This window comes from Fusarium tjaetaba (assembly GCF_013396195.1).
Source record: "Fusarium tjaetaba strain NRRL 66243 chromosome Unknown NRRL66243_c0000077, whole genome shotgun sequence".
In the NCBI taxonomy this organism is placed as follows: Eukaryota; Fungi; Ascomycota; class Sordariomycetes; order Hypocreales; family Nectriaceae; genus Fusarium; species Fusarium tjaetaba.
The window spans coordinates 142891-162272 of record NW_023501273.1 but is presented as its reverse complement, the minus strand read 5'-3'; the positions used below and the strand labels follow the sequence as shown (position 1 = coordinate 162272).

Here is a 19382-nt window from a genome sequence, read left to right as displayed (position 1 = left end):
GGGCTGCAGTGCGTGACATATCGGCCAACATCCGTGCGGCTCCGCAGACTAACCCGCGGTCCCGCATCAAGCTTCCGCAGCCACGATTCATGAACCTTGACCTTTCTTGTAGAAACAATCCTCCTGGTTTATCTTGCAGCCGCTCTCGAATTTTAATTATGACCCGTTGCAGCTCCCCAAATCCAAGCCGCCCAGCTTCCCAGCACATACACAAACAGCGCCACGAAACAGACCTTGCTGATCATTCTCGCTTTATGTCCCGTGGGTCCTTGGCTCTTTGCCTTGCGCTCGTTGATCAGGTCTCCACGCAAGATTCGCTGCTTTCGTGAGAATTGCAGGATTCGTAGGTCAGGAGCCCAGAAAGTGCCGAGCAGCATTGCTAGAGATATAACGGTGGAGGCGGTGGCGAGGAAGACGTATACAATGGTGACTCTGTCGTAAGAACCGTCGTCTGCATCTTGTATGACGCCGGTGATGATACGGATGATGATGTTGGTGCTGACTCTGGTGTCAGCTCTTATGACTTTTGTGGAGGAGTGCTGTTGGCTTACGCGTTGTTCATTGTCACCTTGGCAGCATATGCAGTACCAAAAACATCTTGATGCCACATACTCGTTCGAATACCCTAGATGATCGTCACAGGGCCGAATGTCTTAAAAATGGCGTAGAACGCATAGGAAGCCGCCGCGCCGCTGGTTGTACTGCTCCAGTTGATCAGTCCCATTGATAAGAGCATGCCAGTGCCACAGATAGCCATTTGCGTTACACGGTGGCCGTAAGTGTCGATGACTGCTCCGATCAATGGACTAAGGAAAAAGCCTGCAGATCATGATCAGTTTCACAACTTTGTTAGCTTAGATGACTGAAGGAGATAGCTTACCAGCATACTGCGACAAGGAAGCATACCAACCAGCCGCCACAGCATCCACTCCAAAACGATGCTCAGCGAGTTCCGTAGCATTTTGAGAGTAGATGTTAGAACAACTGGTCTGCACCATCGAGAAAAGCATGATTGCCCAGAATACCCATGGCAATTGGATGATCTTGTTAAGGTCAAACTTCTTGTTCTTCTCAACAAGTGCCTCACCCGTCGCTGGATCGGGAGGTGGGCGGAAACGCTTATGTGCGATCTTCGTGAAGACGAAGAACACTAGGGTGCACAGGTTCGTAAAGAAGGCAACTCATGCGCCGATCCAGAAGACCCAAGCGAAGTTCCCGGTATTCTAGAAAACAAGCAAGTCAGTTGGCGTGTCTTTCTGATAGAGGATCAGAAATCTCTCACCTTGGAAATGACGTTGGCGGTGGAGCTTCCAACAAATCCGCCAATTCTAGCGATGCCGATTTGAAGACCTATAGTAGTACCAAAGCCTCCACCTGGAGCAAACCATCCAGCGAATACTCTGTAGTACGCGATCTGAGTGGCTATATCGCCCAACGCAGCCGTGACTTTGCCAAAGATCATGAGCGGAAAGGACCTGCATGTCGCTGCTCCCGCGATGACGAGAGCGCCGGCGGTCATGATCAAGTTTCCGTAGAGCATAGCACCTACACGAATGAGCCAAAGCTAGCAAGTGGGGGACATATCAACAAAACTTACCCGCGCCGCCAATGCGGTCTGTCAGAATACCAGAGGCCATCATCAATAACGTGACTAAGAACTCCTCACTTGCTTCAAGTAGAGCGAATTGCGTGTTGTTGATGTCTAATTCCTTCTTGATGGTGCTCTTAAGTGAGGATGTTAAACGAGCAGACCAAGAAGCGCCAAAGCTGATGAGACAGATAAGAAGGACGGAACCAAGCCGCCAAGTCATAGGGACAATGGGTCGGTCGTCTTCGATCTGATTGATTGAGACAGAAACAGCATCTTCAGCTTTGACGGCGTCGAGAGCTGGCTCAGGAGCCATTTCTGTCAGAGTTGAAGAAGCCTCAGGCTTCGCAGACTTTTGATCACTCATCGTGACAAAGACAAAACTCTTTGATATCGATGGAAAGGAGCTTGAATGAAGGATCTCTTGAAGAATGACGATCCCATCTTTATATGACCACAAATACCCTTATATTCTTCCATTTCCGCTTCCGTGGCACCGTTCCGCAGCCTGCACTTTTACGTCTTCTAAGCTAGAAGCACTAACTTTTAAGCTTCTTTCTCAGCCTCCCTTGGCAAGCTAAAACGACTTTTAGGCGTCACTGGTGTGCTGCCATAGGGCGATAAAGTTGACAGCTGGGTCCGTTGCGCGAATTTCCACGTGCTAAACGATTAAGGTTCAACTAGTCTTATGCTTCTTCAACGTCGGATGGATCATCTGATAACAAATATCTTATCCGATGGATCAGATAACAACTTGAAGTTTTTAACGAGGGCTCGCGTGTCTTTAGCTGGCTTGGCAAAGAGGATCGAACGAGAAGAAGTCGGGTCAGTGACCGGCCTAAGTCAAATTCATGTCAAAGAGAACAAGCTATTGTTCTAGAACCTAATCTGCACTCCGCTCGAGGGTCGCTTATATTAGTTCGACTCATGGGGCACTACTCCTCTCTGTTCCCCTCTCTGCCTGTCACTGGATATAAATGTTTTGAAGACGATTGCCGCTATCAGTTCAAACCTCTGGCCACCCTACTTGGAAGATTTCTTATTAGTAGACTGAATCTTACTAGAGTAGAGACCTATAAACAGAACTAAAGAACCGAGATACCGTGGAGGTGGTGCTACCACTTGGTACTATAAAGCCTCTAAAAATATTATTTATGTCTGCCAATTATCATTAGTTATGAAGTGTGCTCTGAAATAGATATATAATACTCTTAATAACTTTTACATCTATAAAACAGAATGAACTACAGCTTCATTGCATGATGGCATCCCATAACCCATCCATTCTTCATCATCTTCCCCACCTAGCTCATTTCTGATAAGCCGATGGCCAACTTTCGGGCACAAACCCAATACCGGCCTCAAGTAAGGCCTTTTGGACAGCTGCATCCACCTTGTCCCAACAGTCAATGCCAATATGCTTCAGATCTTGAAAGCGTTCAGCCTTGACACTAGCAAGCTCTAGTAAAGCCTGTCCTAAGTGACTAAGTTCTCTTTGCTGCTTTACGCTCTCATCCACAAATCTCAACGGCAAGTCCCCCCATTCATTTGGATCCAACTCTAGACCGTCCCAGGCCAAGTGCAGCGATACGATTGACGGCGGTAATAATCCAGTAATCGAACAACGTTCAGGTGAAATGTGAAACATAAGTCGCGTGTTCAAAAAGACGTGTTGAAGCTTCCCGAAGTCTCGGAACGTGCTGTCGCGACGGCCGGGGCGAGAGATGAGTTTCGCACAGCGAAGATCCAAGTGTAATGTCTCCAAGCTGTGCCGATAATCACATAACTTCCTAAAAGCATCTGCAGGAACCCAGCGCCGTGGGAATGCCCCACTAGACTCAACAACGAAGGACCGAAGGTCTTTGGCTGCGAAAGATAGTCGTCTGCCGAGCTCTGCGGGCAAGGATGTGTTTTCCAACCGGAGGGTTCTGATCATGGACTGGTCACCTCCTGGACCTTGATCCGTTCCTGAAGAAAAGGAGTCTATGATGTCAAGCTGCTCCAAGTTCGGTGCCCGCTTCAAAATGGAAAACAGATCCCTATCCAACTCCAATGTCCGAAGATGCGGAAGCTTTGTCACCCCTAGATCGTCAAAAGCGGTGTGTTGAAATTCTTCAAATACCGTTTTGGATGTGTAAATAATGTGACTCAGCTTGGGGAGCATTGCAATCAGCATAGGTATGAGCTCGTGGTGCAGAGATCTGTACAGGTTATTTGCCGTTATTGAGTATGTTTTCGAAACTAAACGGTCCAAACCCCTTTCAAGATAATGCTGACGGGTGCTTAGGAGTGGATACTCCAAGATTTCATCAGTGAAGGCTGAATTGAGCATGAATTGATACTCGTGCTGTACTCCCCATGCTTGCATCTGCTCAGGCGTCCAAGACTTCATAAAGTGCTCTGCCCGGTACCGCCAAGATTGGGCAATGTCGATGCCGAGGTCAGCGGCACCCTGCTTCAAAGACAGGACGATTCGTTTCACAGACCCGTTGGAGTGTTTTGGATGAACAAAGAGGAAGCGAACCTTGCCAGCGAGGTCTTTGCGTGATCCAACGGTGCGCATGAATTGGTTCAGTCTGTTGCCAAAGGTATAAAGCTCGGACAACTCAGAGTCTCCATAGCCAGGTGCAAAGTCATGGTATAGAATATCCTCTGCCACAGCATGCAGTGATTTGCAAGAGGCCGCCAGGGAGAACAGGGTATATTTATCGACCGAGTACCATGACTTTTGGTCAGGTTGCTGAGGTTCACGGCACCGCCGTTTTTGCTGGTGCGGGGTTCCGACTCCCTTGAGAGGTCTTAGGTCGCCTCGACAATGCAGACAAAAGTAGGAGAAGATTTCAAGGAGAACATCTCGTGGGAGGGAGGCCAGACTAACCATTTTGGGGCTTATAATAGATATGCTAGGATGTGATCTTAACGTGACGGGGTTGTAAGAAAGAAACTGCTGGAAGCAGGGTGATATTCCGATGATGACGAGCGGGGAAAGAGAGGGTTACTACAGCAGAGCGCCAAAAGTCTAACCACGCCCAGACACTTCCCCAACCTCCTAATTGATAATGGATCACGTCGTTACTTGGAAATTACACTTAGTATTTGTTGATGAAAGACACAGGCGCCAATTTGGAGACTTCTTTGTCAATACCGTGGTACATGATGCGCAGTGGGCCCCCACCAACACGGTGGTCGTAAAGTCCTACATGATAGGGAGCGATGATGATGGTAATAGAGGTGAGCGGCATGACGAACCGGAATAGCAAAGGCTGGTCGATATTGGCTTTGTGAAAAAAATTAGAGCAAGTTGGAGGAGAGAAACCTTAATACGTCAAGATAGCCATCATTAGTAAGTGATTCTATTTTAGGCAACGTTACGATTGACCTTTAAGTAATCACTTTCGCAAGTAGGATTATCTGTCATATAGTTAATGAACTATAACTTAAAACAGATGATTCCATATGCTATCTTAGAGGCAGCTTCAGCTATTGGAACACGCGAAGAGTAAGTGTTGTGTTGGTTAGGAATTCAAAGGACAACCATTCCAAGACGGAGAAACTTTGATCCGAATCTTGACAACATCAAGGTTGTTTGTCCATAGGCTGATCTATTAATAATCAGCTGCCAGCTGACAGATCCGGTATTTATAAGCTGGAGTAAATACATAAAGGGCTTATGATTCACTCAGTCTATCATATTGAAGCCAATATCAAATCCAAAACTATCCATAGCGATAATGAAAGCTCTTGTTCTAAATACATCCCTCAAAACGGCAATCGTGGGAGATGTCGATCGCCCAACACCAGGTTCCAACGAGATTCTTGTCAATGTGCGCGCCATAGCGCTAAACCCAGTAGATGAACTCTACGTGTCGTCACCAATTGCAGCTCAAGAGAAGAGGGTTGTCGGCACTGACTTTGCTGGCGTTGTTGTTAAAGCTGGATCCGAGATCACTGATTTATCTGATCCCAGAGTCAAAGTCGGGACACGGGTTGCTGGTTTTCTCCAAGGGGGTACGTACTTCACTACTAACTACTTGAAAAGAGACTGATGAAGATAGCTTCATCCGTGAATGATCGTCCTGGAGCTTTTGCAGAATTTATAGTCGTCCCTTATGATCTCGTGTGGAAGATCCCCGACAGTCTGACTTTCGAAGAAGCTTCGACAATCAGCATGTGCGGTTTGACCGCTGCTCAAGCTCTCTTCGGTCGTCTTGGCTTGCCATCTCCATTTTCCTCGGCGTCGCAATCGACGTCCGGAGGCCATAGCAAAATCACCAACCTCTTCATTTATGGATCATCGACTTCGGTTGGACTATATGCTGCACAACTCGCCCGTATCGCTGCCAGGGTATCTGGAATGTCTACCCGGCTGATAGGCGCAGCCAGTTCATCTAAGCACGATATGCTTCGGAATGAGCCCTATAGTTATGATGTCCTTGTGGACTATAGAGATGAGTACTGGGTTGAAAATGTGAAGCAGGCTACGAATAGGAACGGCGTTGACCTTGCGCTGGACTGTATCTCGGAGGGTCCGACAGTGTACAAAACCCACGGGACTCTGGCTCCTTCGGCAAAGTTCGCAGTCATTCGCGGCCCAGTTGGTGGGCAATATGATCCAGCACTACTAGCTATCAAACCTACCTATGGCGCTGTCTGGGAGGGTCTTGGTGTTGAAGTTGGATATAATGGTAAGTGGGTCGTCATGGTTCTCCAAATCGCTTACAAGTTCGGCTACATGCTAACTATCTCAATTAGGCGCTGTCATCCCAGCTAATCCAGATGCGCATGCCTTCGCAAAGGAGTTCTATAACTTCTTAAGTCAGCCACTTACATCAGACATAGCACAGCTCGAGCCCAATCCGGTGAGAATAATGCCTGGAGGTCTTGAAAGGGTTGTCCAGGACGGCTTCTCTCTTCTGGGTACTGGATCAGTGAGTGAGAGGTCGAGGATCGAGAGACCGGAGGAGTACATGCGTTCTATTAGTGCCGAGAAGTTGGTGTATAGTCATTTGTTTTGAATAGAAAATAGCAGTGCAGCACTGTCTTACCCTCAAATCAGTGAATAACACTTATAAGAATTCAACTTCGTAACCCTGCGGGAGAGATTGGCCGATAAATGGCCACATCTGCGCTATGTTCAGCTCCTGTCCTAATGTTTAGGAACAGTAGAGTATCTCTCAAGTACTACAATAGTTTCATTCATATACTTCGTAAGTTCCTCCCATTCTCCTTTCCATTCATGGTCAATAGTGGCCTGAATGAAACGTAAAATATCCAGGCTAGTACATCCGTTACTGCTTCGAATGTGTCGGTCAATACCCCAGTTCAGAAAGTTCATTGCTGCCACGAGCAGCAAAGAAGGGGAAGGCCCATCTGCAGATCTAAGTGACTGCACCAGTAAGTCTGGTAAACCTAGGATGAGGTAGTGCAATACCGTCTGTCCCTTTAAGCACACTTGGTTGAGACCGTGTTGGCTCATACCGACTAAAAGTTCCATGATTTCCAACAAGTCTGGTACCTCAGAATGAGAGTTTTTTATTACAAGGCAGTGCATAGGTGTTAGACCGAGCCTATCAGGCTGGTCAGGTCTACAGCCAAATTGTAATAATATTTTTGTCCTGGAAAGCGTCGAAGGATCCCATGTTCGGAACATGGCACATAAAGCATTGTGACCTTCCTCGTCTGTGGCATTGATGTTAACGAAACAATGATCAACTAGGAATCGTATACATTGCTCGAACTCATGTGCTGATGTCATAAGGGAACAAGCCGCTTTGAGTTTATCTGAGTGGTCTCCAATAGGAACATTCCACTCTTTGACAAGACAGCTGACAACATTGAAATTCCCAATTTCTAAGGCAGAATACAGGGCCAACTGGCCAAATTTCCCGTTTTGCCAGGTAAGATCCCATCCAAGATCCTCTATTAAGAAGCGGCACGCATCCTCATTCTTATTCAAGGCAGCAACTTCGAGTAAGCTGCCGTCTTCTTTGGAAGCCTTGTCGAGTAAAAACTCCTTGCAGGGTTCTGATTGTGCCATGATTTGCAAGACATGTCTGCCGCAGTAGGACAAAGCTACTTCAAGAGCATTGGTGTGACAACAACGGGCGACGATGGCATTGGCGCCTGCATCAAGGAGTAAAGTTATAATGTGCTCCTCCTGCTTTTCGCAAGCACCGGCAAGCGCCGTATATTGAAAAGTACCCCATTCAGCATCGAGGTCGAGTTCTCCATCACTTCTCAGACACCACTCGGTCAATCCGCTTAGAGACAAACGAGCAGACAAATGTAACAAGGGTATGGGGAAAGGATCTTCATAGTCATCGTCGAAATCGTAGAGATTTTGCCACACTTGCCTGGCTTTTGAATCTCCTTCAAAGAACCCCGCGCCTTGCTGCATGACTTGAGTAATGTCTTGTAGTGTATCGAAGTGGTGAAACCACTTTTCGACAGCATAATTGGCCATTGGATAATCCTTCGCTATGTCATCGGGTGATTTACTTTCAATGCCAGGGTGGCTACTGATCTTTTCGAGGTATCTTATCAGAACAATTGTGGCGTACTCGTGCAGTTGGGGAAGGGAAGATCCTGGTATATGTAAATCGAGCACCCGATCGGATTCCATAAGGTAATCCCTTGCACTTTGGTGGAGAAATGTCACGGTCTGTATCGTGTAGGATCGTTTGCGGTTGTTCCTTATCTGGAGTAAATGCCCACAAGACTTGACTAGCTCCATGCACACATTTTCGCGCGTCAAGAACCCCTGAGGTCCTATATCGACTGCCTCGCACAGCTCGGGTATCGTTAAAGGGCTCTTAGCGACGAGGATCCAATAGAGAATGCCACGAACCATTCCCCGTTTTTCAAAGTCGATACTTCGCAGAATCCGCTCGTAAACTGCATCCAATCCAACTGGTAGCATTTCCAGAGATGCCTCAAAATCAAGCAATCTCTGTTTCTGCAAATCTTGAACCATGAAGCTGACCCAGAGGAAAGTTCCCTCAGATTTCTTTTGGAAAGTATCTTTCAAACTAGACCACATCTCACGGCTGAGGCCCTTCTTTTGGGCGAGTCCCTGGACTTGAAACGAGATGAACTGATTAATATCCTCTTGTCTAGCATCCATGGTATCTAATTCCATCTTTGAAAACAGCAAAAGAGCTTCAGGTATGTTCTCTGGATATCTCCTGCTGAGGCATACGAGCCTTAGTTTAGGAGATGAGTCTAAGTGTCCCTGACTAAGTCTCTCAAACTTTCGGAGCAGGAGTGACAGAGACTTGGCTTCGCATTCATCGAGGGCATCTATAACACAGTATATAGTCTTGTACTCTGACTTGGCAATAATGTATTCAAAGAGCTTCCATAGACTAGCAAATGAGGTCTCTTGAAATAGTCCTTGTTTTCGTTGTTTCCACTGCGGTATAATTGTGTTGATGAGACTTGGTTGATGCGAAATGAGTTGGTACATGAGACTTCTGAGAATGCCAGCTGCCGTGTTTCTTGATTCATCCTTATTATCGCAGAAGAAGAAAATAGTGGCCACGCCAAATTCTTTCTTGGAAATGGACTCAAGGTGTTTTGAGAGATAAATAGACATGAATGTTTTGCCCATGCCAGGTGGTGCAGATATCCAGAGCAGATGGGGAGGATTCTGATCCCAACGCTGGAATGTATCTGTCGTTAGGATCCATTTGCAAGTACCCTCACAGATATCGCCCTTTGCGTCGAGAATGTTCTCGCGGTCCAGTGAAGGATCTGTGACAAACATTGCTTGCAGACATTCATCTGCGTCAGAACTGATAAGCTCTGAGACTTTGTGTTCCTGAACTCTCGCTCGCTTCCGTGACTGCAACAGTGTAGGGGGCATCGACATCAGAAGTTCTTTGGCATAAGCTGCGGCTACCAAAGCTGCGTACTCCTGCCATCCCTTGTTTTTATGAGAATCTGAGTAATCGCAAATACCACGGATCACAAGGCAAGGAAAGGTATCCATTACGCCCGCTGCCTCCATCTCAAAGCAAATGTTGGTAATCTCTTTCGATAATTTGTCTCGAGTAAGTGCATCTTTGATGACTTGGTTCCCTGACGCAACGCGGCCATAGTGGATCACGGGCCCAGTGTGTTGACGAACCGTCCTGACTATAAGCTGAGATATGTCACACCGATCACAGTCTGAATTTGAGGAAGTATGGGGGCACTCATGGCGGAAGAGGCGATCTTCAACCATTGGGTTGGAGTAATGGGGGAGGCGAGCCACACTCTCAGCCAGAATCTCGAGCATTCGATTTTGTCCTCCTATATGGCTGGCCTCAAGCTTTGAAACGACCGTCAGTAATGCCTGGGGAGGACTTATGGCTTTCGCAATTCGTTGAAAGTGATTGTTGGGCAAGGCTTTCCCCAGATCGTATTGTATGGCATCTGTGCTGACCACGACATCTCCGAGGCGTACGTCAACTGCACCGGGTGCCCCACCGGCGATACCAACCAACAGACGATGTTGGAGGTGAGGAAAAGTCCTATTCATGTTATTCGCAACAATGGCCGCATTGTTGTTGCCGTACTGGGCTTTGGGTAGACAAGCGATAACGACATTATGGCCATTTATACTTCCAAATTCGTAACAGTTGCTGTCCTGTGGATGCTGGCGAAGTGGCTCATATCCGTGATCTAGCATAGCTTGAGCAGCTGTCATCTCAAGCGGAAGAGCCGAGATCCATCCGACTGTGTAATCATCGTACTGCAAGGACTGAGCGCCATCCCCGCTCTCAACGCGTTGTCGCTTAGGCAGCCAAGACTGCGAAGTCTCGAATGAAGCCATTCCCACGGCGCTTTGGAAGTAGTACCTTTGGGTGTCTTCGCTTCAAGGCAAAAATGTGATAATGATGATCATAGGACAGGGAGCAAAAATGAGGGGAAGAGCTGAAACTACAAAACGCACAGCCTGACTTTTTGCTCAGCCGCACGGATGACCGTGAATATTCATATATACAAGGGTTATGCCACCACTATATGCATATCTGGAGTGCATGCAATTTGGAAATCGCACCTAACTACTCCGTAAACGTAACTCGTATTGTGGCCTAACAATATTTACCTTGTACACAACTACCGTCGGTAGGCAGCGCAAGAGTAATAGAGCTCTCGTGGTCAATCCAATGCTAGGTTAGATTCAACGGGGAAAGTTGACAAACATCTAATACCAAGAGACGATCATTGAGTATTTACAACTCGGTTCTTCGGGGTATTTGACAGCGACATACCAAGCTTAATCCCCAACCTCTAACCACTTCAGGAAAATAATTCAAGCTTAAAAATCAACCTTCCGACAGACTTCTCGACAATAAGTGCCGAGCCCCCAGGCTAATGTACTTTATTCCCGGTAATCTTCATATTCCTCCGGTGTGATAGGTGGGAGAATACCCCAGACTATGAATCGCTGCGTCCCCTGCGGAGGTTAAACTTCCGCGTGACCCGAAATGGCATCTCGTTATTGACATGGAACATCACGTACCCCTCTGCGCCAAGACGTGCATCCTTGTGCGATGGTCGAATTTAGATATCATCCCCGGGTTTGGGGGATCATCGTGGTGGAAAAGCGCACGAATAGATGAGCACTGCTATGTCTTTAATTCACGTATATAAAGGCAGTAATGGATCAGTTCTGAAATAGCGATTCCCTATCCTCAGGCTCTTCAAGATGTTGCATCTGTCTTCCGTCCTGACCGCCGGTCTCGCTCTCATCACCGCCGCCTCCGCAGCTTGCGGCGATGGCTCCCCACAAGGCGTAGTCTCCGGCTCCGGCACCTTCACCGCCACCGTCAACGGCGCAAACGTCTACACCGGCACGGACTACCGTCTCGCCATCCAAACGGCTCTCGACCGCATCAGCAGCGGCCAGCGCGTCACGGTCCGAGCATCCGGCAGCATCGGCGCCAACACCATCAGCATCACCAGCGGAAAGACGTTCGAGGTCTGCGGTACCATGAACGTTGGCAACAAATCTGGTCGTGGTGCTATTGAGGCTATTAACCAGAACGATGTCAAGATTCCGTACCTCAAGATGACGGGTAATCCGTACTTTGGACTGAGATTCTCGGGGACGAGGAACTTGGGGTTGGGTGATATTACGTTGAATCTTAGTGGTGGAATTGGTATCCGTTTTGATCGCGATGCGAACTGGAATTATGGTGTTACTATGGGTAATATCGTGGTTACCGGTGCTGGCAGCCACGCTGTTGAGACTTTCAAGATTGACGGTCTGACCATCACATCCGTCAAGGCCAAGGATGTCGGTGAATGCGGTCTCCTCATCCAAGAGTCTCGAAACGTCAAGGTCGGTTACGTCGAGGGTATCAATGCTGGAGCTGGTACCGGGTATGCTACCCTTCGCTTCGCCAACAACAATGGCCAACTCGCCAACGGTCAATACACCACCACCAACGTCTTTATCGACAAGGTCTACTCTCGTGGTGGCGGTCGCGGCATCTTCTGTGTTTCCATGTCCGGTGCCACTGAGATCAAGAACATTGATCTCGCGGACAATGGAAACAACGCTATTCTTATTGAGAACTGTTATAACTTTGCTATTCGCGATGGTGTCATCAACAAAGGAGGCGAGGTCCGCGTCGCAGCTCGAAGCGAGTTCCCCAACAACAGTGGTATTTATGTCAAGGCTCAGGTGAACAGTAACACTGTTCGGGAATCGCCTTGTGCTGAGAACATTTACTGGGGTATTACTGGGAATGCTCAGAAGAATATTTGCTAAGCGATGAAACAATGTTATGACTGGATGAATAGGTCAACACGCTCGTTTGCCACGATGGCTTGAAGGCTCCTTTATATATAGTGAGGATGATAAGACACATAACACAAATTGTCATTTTGACGGATAACATGGATCTTCTAGTGTGAACTCTGGCAATCCAGCCTGCAGCAATCCGCACCACCAGACTCTGGCTCGATACTCAATACCCCTCATCCCTAAGAGAATGTCCGGAGGATAACCATAGTCAATACCATCATCCACCTGTAAGTTCTGAAGAAACCTCCCAACAAAGCTCCCCAGGAATGGTCGGGTAAATATGTTCACCAGAAGCATCCTCTCCTTGCTCATGATATTATTTCCGCCGTGAGTCTCTATCATGATGAGATATCGTAGAGCAGTCCCAAGCAGGAAGAATACGGCTACTGAGCTATAGGTCCCGGCTGGAGGGTCAAATAGCAGGTGTATGGCGTGAGCAATCTTGTAAGCATAAGACATTGCAATCCTTTGGCTCGGGTAACTCAGTATAGGCCTTCTTTCATATATATCCATGGATTCGAGTTCGCAGAAGCCCAATGTTGAATATACAAAAAGGCAAGTCATCCAATAATAGCAGCTCAGGTAGACAATCGCAAGATCATCGTCGTTCTTCGGTACCGGTAAAGGCTCCCTGGTATATGTATAGTCATAAGTAGTAAGGGCCTCGCCAAAATTCAACCCCAACGCTAATATCTCGACCTCGCAGGTGCGACATCGAGTCAGGATTGAGTTATAGAGTTCGATATTTAGAGTGTCTCGGAAGATGTCCAGGTCTTCGAGAAGCGCTGGTACTTCAACCAAGATATCGATGATTTGGTTCAGCGGTGAGTTGGTTACTGAGCGCCATAGTGGCGATTGTTTCCAGCCGTTGTTGTATGGTGATCGCTTGCGCCGTGAGATGTACGCGTTGATCTACGCTTGTCAGGGTATGGGAATTTGGAAATATGTCTGCGAAGGCGAAACTTACCAAGGTTAGGCGACCATCTGCAAGAAGCTGTTTCCCCATGGAGGACCACGAATCTTCAGGGCCGCGACTCAATATCAGAGCGGTCTCCCCATCTATATGCTTTCTGAAGCCCTTGATCTGCGACACAGGAGAGTTCTTTTGAGCAGCTGAAATGCCGGTGCCAAACAGTTGCTATGCAGGAGTTAATATCTCTACTGACATACTGTGAATGGTACTTACCTCATATACACGCATGAGCTGAATAGCAGCGAGAATGCCATCCTTGTTTCGTGATGGAGATATAAACGACGTTGCCATTTGCTGCATTGCTAATCCATATGCTTGTTGACTTTTGCCCATGAGTTGGACATCGCTATTATTCGCACCGAGTGTTGCTGTGCTGAGCGCCATAGCGACGTATTGAAGACTAGCTTCAACTTCACTTAGAGCCTCGTAGAGCTTCATCCATTTTGTACTGGTTATACCAGAGGCTTTCAGGGAGTAACCACTTCCGCCAGACAGATAATCTGACCAGAAAAGGCCAGTGAACTTTTGTGCTCTGGCTGTTCTAGTAAGTGAATCATGAAGTATTACCACCGATCCTGGAGTTAAGCTTGCAGGTGATGAGGACGGACTTCGTGAGGGAGATTTAGTGTATGACTTTTGCGTGGAACCTTCGCTGTTGAGCCATATTTGCTGACGCTCGTATCCTTCGCATGGGATACCCAGGGCGAGACACTGGCCGCAAAAGGGCACTTTCTTATCGCACTGACCAATCATTAGCAGCGACCGTTAGAGAAACCGGTAGACTTACACCCTTCTTCCGCCGTCGACAGGTGACGCATGCCTTGGATCTGCCAGGCACACCAACCATTTTCGGATATCAGCTGTTCAAATGCCGTCAGCTCACAGATTACGTTCTGACATCCGCAGGACAAACATAAAGTGACAGCACCCGGCCAAAGCGAAAAATAAAAAAGCCGCAGGACTCAGTTTCCAAACTGAATGCTTCGCTTTCGCTTGAGTCGCTGATGACGGCATTGACTTTTTCCCAGCGCGGATTGAGTCTCGATGTAGTTTAGCGCTCAAACCCCCACGATGCATTTTCGTTTACGAGCGGGATTCGCATTCGCTTTGATTGGATTGAAGCGGGCTTGGCAATGTGAATGCGAGAGATTGCCCTTGCTTTTATCTAATTGTAGATTCATTGTGCGCGGGAGGATTGGAGATGACAGCTACGATATTAACTGCCGAGACATAGGGCTGCCAGTCTATGAGACAACGTCTGTATATAAATACTCAAGTCCTCAATGAGCTTCAATCTTGTCGTCGCAATAATACAGACCAACTAAACGAAGCCCAAATACACTAAACACAATGGCAGCTCCAACACGCCCCCCAGCCAACACCTTCGTCGCCAAGGCTCGCAAGGTCTACAACCCAATCGGCTTCTCCAAAGGCTACAACTTCATCCTCTGGTTCATCTTCGCCGGCGCCATGTTCGGCTTTGCCCTCGCCCGAATGATGTTCCTCAATTACAACGGCATCTACTGCAATCCCAACAGCACTGGTAACGGCGCAGGTCCAGGCGAATGCTGGTCCTATAACAGAAAGGACATTTACAAGATCGGCATCAAAATGCATCTTTACACCATCATCCCAGCTTCATTCCTTGTTGTCTTTCAATTTGTTCCTTTTATCCGATACAAAGCGCTTCTTTTCCATCGTATGAATGGATATATCGTTGTTGTTTTGGCTGTTATCGGGACTGTCGGTGCTATTATTATTGCGCCGGTTGCTTTTGGTGGCTCACTTTCTGTTAGAGCTGCTGTAGGTCTCATGGCGATCATGTTCCTCGGGGCACTCTTTCTGGCGATTTGGAACATCAAGACACTGCAGCTTGAGCAGCATCGTGCATGGATGCTCCGCGCGTGGTTCTACGTAAGTCTCCCGTCAACCTCACCCGTGCGCTACATCATCTAACACGCGCAGGCTGGTTCAATCATCACGGTGCGGATTATTATGATCATCTCTGCGGTGACCATGTCCAAGAACCCGAGCTTCCGACTTCCAATGCAATGTGCCAAGGTTGCTTCCTTCTACGACGACACCGAGTCCTTGATCGCCAAATACCCTACCTGCCGGGATCTAAATGCCTGGGTTGCAGTCCAAGGTGACATGTCAGGCGAGGGCACCGAGAACATTGCATCCGCTCTATCGCTAGGTTTCTCCATGGGCCTCTGGCTAGCGCTAGCCATCCACGCAATCGGCATTGAAGTCTATGTAAGTTCGATCGCCAAGCTTTTGCTCAACGATATCTAACAAGGATTCGCAGCTTCACCTAACGCCCGCAGAGACCGAGCGTCTTCGGAAGATCTCTTTTCAACGACAACAGGAACGTGGGTTCAAGAACCCCGGGAGCAGCGGACTCACCTCTGACCGGTCGGGTGACGCTGAGACGTGGTGTCCGAGCACCGATGCGACTGCATATCCGCCTAGCAAGGGGAGTGATAGTGACATTTTAAAGGTTGCAGCGGCTTAGTCTCCAGGTGATGCAACACTAGGTGATGCGTTGTTCTCCGTGGGGGGGATAGAAGGTCCGGAAATTGTGTCAGCCCATTTTTAGCTGCTGATAAGGTTTGACATGACAACTTGACAGACGGCAGGGAGATGGAAGATCACATTTGTTTGATGAGGGCAAGGGTGTTGCATATCGGTAATTTGCTGCTTCTCTTCATCATTGCATAGCGACTTGTTTATCTAGATAGAGCTTGAATCGAAAACATGGTTAATCACAAAGACATTTTACCAGTGAAGGCTCAGTGATATAATATGGAAGATCAATTCGCAATCTATACTAAACATAAGAGATATCATAATCAAGCAGCTCCAAAAAACACAACGCAATCCGTAAATCATCCAATCATCATCTTATCATGACCCATAATCATTGATCTTTTCTATCCAGCTTTCCAATCAATCTGCCACCATCAAGGATACTACCAAACATGGCAGCCTCAAACAAGTAGTTGACCTGCCACGCGTGATGGTTCGCATGGGCAATCAACCAAACCATCTCCAACACCCGGCCCTTAGCGAAAAGCTTGGCCATTCGTAGCCTCGACCCTTCGGCTAATTCCAATTCGCGAGCCTCGTCGACCTTGCCACCCCGGACGTACTCAAGAGGACAAGTGACGAGGTACCACCAGAGTTCTTTGAGGAGAGGCTCTTCATCATGGCGCGCAAGATGATCGTGGACGTGGTCGCAAGTATCTTCGCCGTTGCAAGCATACTTGGCCTCGAGAGGACGAGAGAATCCAGTAAGGCGGAATTGCTTGTCAAACACCTCATCAAAGTCCCCCTCACTCTGAGGCTGAGCAGGCGTCTTCCTCGCCATCTCCCATCCCATCAAAGCACGACGGAAGAACATATGTCGATCATTCTGAATATGCCATGTATACAGCGCAGCACACATCCTCGCAACAGGCTCATGCCATCGCTGAGTGAGCATCCTCGCGCCCATAACAGCATACGCATCATAGACCCTCCTCAAAACATCCTCGCTCACAACACCAGTATCCGTGATATCAGTGACGTTCAAGAACGAGTTCATGACCTCTGAGTTGACGAGATCGCATCCAACGTCGACGACATCGGTTCCTGGTGAACTAAACACAAGATCGGCCATGACAGCGCCAGGGTCGAAGCCTCGTGCCGTAGCCTCAGCCGCCATGCCAAGAAGACTACTCTCAGACAATGAAACGATCTGAGCGGTTCGTCGATCAAGGCACGCTGAACGGTTCAGCAGATGGCCCTTGTGTTTCTTCTCAAGCGCGATCTTGCCCTGGATGTATCGCTTGCCAATGGCCACTGCATTGCGACGCTCCCGACCACCAGGGGTTCGTAGCGCATGAGGATCATTAAGACCTTTCTCTAACAGCGGCTCAAGGTTGGGGAATACATAGTTGTATCCGTGTTCGTAATAGAACGCCATGTCGGTTACGTAGTTGGAGAACATGGTGTTTGAATCAGCAGCGCCCATGAGAAGACTGGCGATACCGCATCCGAACAAGGCGTTCGTCGTCTTGAGAGCTTCAGGCCAGTCCTCTGCGCCAAGGATGTGGAGGATCTCTTGGGATACAGGGCTCAACCCAGCGCCCTTGGGCGGCAAGACATTGCCGATCGCATGCTGGGAGGATTTCCATGCCTCTAGCTCAGGGGAGAGTCTTAGCTGAGTTACTCTTGGTCCTGACGACAAGGATTCAGTCGACGAGGCACCAGAAGCATCTTCAATATCTTCAAACACTTCAATAACAAAAGTGCTTGCATGATACGACAGCCTCTGGAGATCATCAACAGTACCGCGTCCGATCAGACTTCTAGCTTCAGTGTATCCAGTGTGCTTGGGCTTGGCAGTCCTTCGGGTGAGGAATCTCCCGAGCCCACGGCCCCGGAGACCCTTGCCCCAGAAGTACGGGGGGATATCGGCGGTGGAACTTGAATCGTGTAGGGCACGGTCTCTAGGTTTTATCTTGAGCCCGTCGAGGTCAAACTCGCCCCAGTAGGCTCGCTGAGGCCAGGGTAGACACAAGGGCAAAGACATTTCGATCGACAAGGGGAGATTAGGTATGACTTGATAGTTTACGAGGGTATGAGAGTCTGAGCGTCTGATGGATCCCTACTAGGGCGGTTCACGAGCTTCCTTTTATAACTTCATTTTCATCACAGAGACAGCGGATCAAAAAGTCGCAGCTAGCAATACCGAGGGATATCAGTACATGATTGAAAGAATTATCAATCTGTCTTGCAGTATGCGTGTTGGTTCTGCAATTCTTTCTGGTTGTTTGAGGCATATCAACTAGGGTCTAGAGCTAGAAAACAGGGATGCACGGGTTGAACTGGTGGTGACGATCCACTTGGCCCCTCCTTGATTATCGGGGACGTGTCTTGGATCGAGAAGTTTGTTTTGCAGATCGTCGTGACGGTGTGGTGGGTTTCGCAAGCCAGCAGTCCAACACCGAGGGACATCGGGTTGCGGGTATTGATGCAGGTTTGTTAAATGTCTCAGTGAACAGCCCTGGCGGACAAACCGGTAATCTAGAAGTATTACAGTGAGTGAGACAACTCGCTGTAAATGTCTTGAAAGCAAACGCGAGGACGCGATGCTCATATCGCGGCAGTGAGATGCAGTATCATATCAGGTGTTTTTGACAGCTCGCCCACGTTGCATCGTAATGTCGCATCCAGCATGCAGATTTTATGTGCCCTTGTTCTAAAATCCCATAGGAAATAAGCTGTTCGGCGGAATATTTGCGTGATCGATTCCCGGCGCTAGCACCTAACGTGGCATGACTCGGTAGTTAGCAGATCCACGCTGTCAAGCAACAAGCCATTCTCCTGTCTACACGTGAACAGATCCAGCTCCACTCGCGTTACCAAACAATGCGGGTTCGTCACATACGCGCATCGGAGAAAGAAGAACGCTTGCCGTGTTAGGAAGGGGGACAGTTCTGGGGGCGGTGAGACAGAGCACGTATATTAATGGGGGAGGACTGAGGTCGGAGATATGTAAAAAAGTGGCACATTCTAGAAGTTCTGGAAACATGTCAATTCTTTCTGGATTAATTCTTAGAAATGTGATAACTCAAGGGCGTTGTCTCAGGCGTAAAGCCAGCACTCCTCATCACGAGCAATACACCATCATGACATCAGATTCGTCTTCCGCGTTCAGCTACAGAGGCACCCACGCTAAACTGAGACTAGACAAGGGAACAATCATTATCACCAGACGCTAAATTAGCATTTTCCTGACCAAGAATTGAAACCGGGCCGGGACGCCCCCAAATCTACCTCCTCCTCCGCAATGTCAGTGAGCGGATTTAATGTTAGAGTTGCTGACAAGCATTTTACTCCTCTGCATCAGGCCTGGCTCTGAAGTCTATATGGCTAGACTAGAAAGATCGAGATCAGTGGCGTTCGGGATGGGCTTGGGGCGGTTGAAGACTAATCACTTCAGGCCATGTTATCAGCTGCGACAACGGCAGTGGGAT

The 19382-nt window shown here is 48.2% G+C and overlaps 8 protein-coding genes across 8 annotated transcripts; 3 read left to right on the top strand and 5 right to left on the bottom strand.

The window, feature by feature from the left end:
* Positions 1-152: 152 nt before the first annotated feature.
* FTJAE_4126 (major facilitator superfamily transporter) lies at positions 153-1955 on the bottom strand (the record flags this gene model as incomplete). Its single annotated transcript, XM_037350499.1, has 6 exons — positions 153-498; positions 552-625; positions 767-819; positions 881-1150; positions 1363-1545; positions 1598-1955. 6 exons carry the CDS (start codon positions 1953-1955, stop codon positions 153-155), a joined length of 1284 nt encoding a protein of 427 aa, XP_037208806.1.
* Positions 1956-2897: 942 nt separating this feature from the next.
* On the bottom strand, positions 2898-4469 carry FTJAE_4125 (uncharacterized protein; the record flags this gene model as incomplete). The annotated part of the gene is made up of 1 exon (XM_037350498.1): positions 2898-4469. The coding sequence occupies one exon, from the start codon at positions 4467-4469 to the stop codon at positions 2898-2900; it is 1572 nt and encodes a 523-aa protein (XP_037208805.1).
* Positions 4470-5319: 850 nt separating this feature from the next.
* Positions 5320-6590, top strand: FTJAE_4124 (uncharacterized protein; the record flags this gene model as incomplete). Its single annotated transcript, XM_037350497.1, has 4 exons — positions 5320-5596; positions 5644-6273; positions 6341-6516; positions 6570-6590. 4 exons carry the CDS (start codon positions 5320-5322, stop codon positions 6588-6590), a joined length of 1104 nt encoding a protein of 367 aa, XP_037208804.1.
* A 144-nt stretch (positions 6591-6734) lies between these two features.
* On the bottom strand, positions 6735-10403 carry FTJAE_4123 (heterokaryon incompatibility protein het-E-1; the record flags this gene model as incomplete). Its single annotated transcript, XM_037350496.1, has 1 exon — positions 6735-10403. The coding sequence occupies one exon, from the start codon at positions 10401-10403 to the stop codon at positions 6735-6737; it is 3669 nt and encodes a 1222-aa protein (XP_037208803.1).
* An 879-nt stretch (positions 10404-11282) lies between these two features.
* On the top strand, positions 11283-12350 carry FTJAE_4122 (uncharacterized protein; the record flags this gene model as incomplete). The annotated part of the gene is made up of 1 exon (XM_037350495.1): positions 11283-12350. The coding sequence occupies one exon, from the start codon at positions 11283-11285 to the stop codon at positions 12348-12350; it is 1068 nt and encodes a 355-aa protein (XP_037208802.1).
* Positions 12351-12984: 634 nt separating this feature from the next.
* FTJAE_4121 (uncharacterized protein) lies at positions 12985-14206 on the bottom strand (the record flags this gene model as incomplete). Its single annotated transcript, XM_037350494.1, has 6 exons — positions 12985-13017; positions 13086-13298; positions 13354-13524; positions 13573-13895; positions 13968-14100; positions 14147-14206. 6 exons carry the CDS (start codon positions 14204-14206, stop codon positions 12985-12987), a joined length of 933 nt encoding a protein of 310 aa, XP_037208801.1.
* Positions 14207-14709: 503 nt separating this feature from the next.
* Positions 14710-15874, top strand: FTJAE_4120 (uncharacterized protein; the record flags this gene model as incomplete). The annotated part of the gene is made up of 3 exons (XM_037350493.1): positions 14710-15273; positions 15325-15615; positions 15668-15874. 3 exons carry the CDS (start codon positions 14710-14712, stop codon positions 15872-15874), a joined length of 1062 nt encoding a protein of 353 aa, XP_037208800.1.
* A 405-nt stretch (positions 15875-16279) lies between these two features.
* On the bottom strand, positions 16280-17935 carry FTJAE_4119 (uncharacterized protein; the record flags this gene model as incomplete). Its single annotated transcript, XM_037350491.1, has 1 exon — positions 16280-17935. One exon carries the CDS (start codon positions 17933-17935, stop codon positions 16280-16282), a length of 1656 nt encoding a protein of 551 aa, XP_037208799.1.
* Between the last annotated feature and the right edge of the window lie 1447 nt (positions 17936-19382).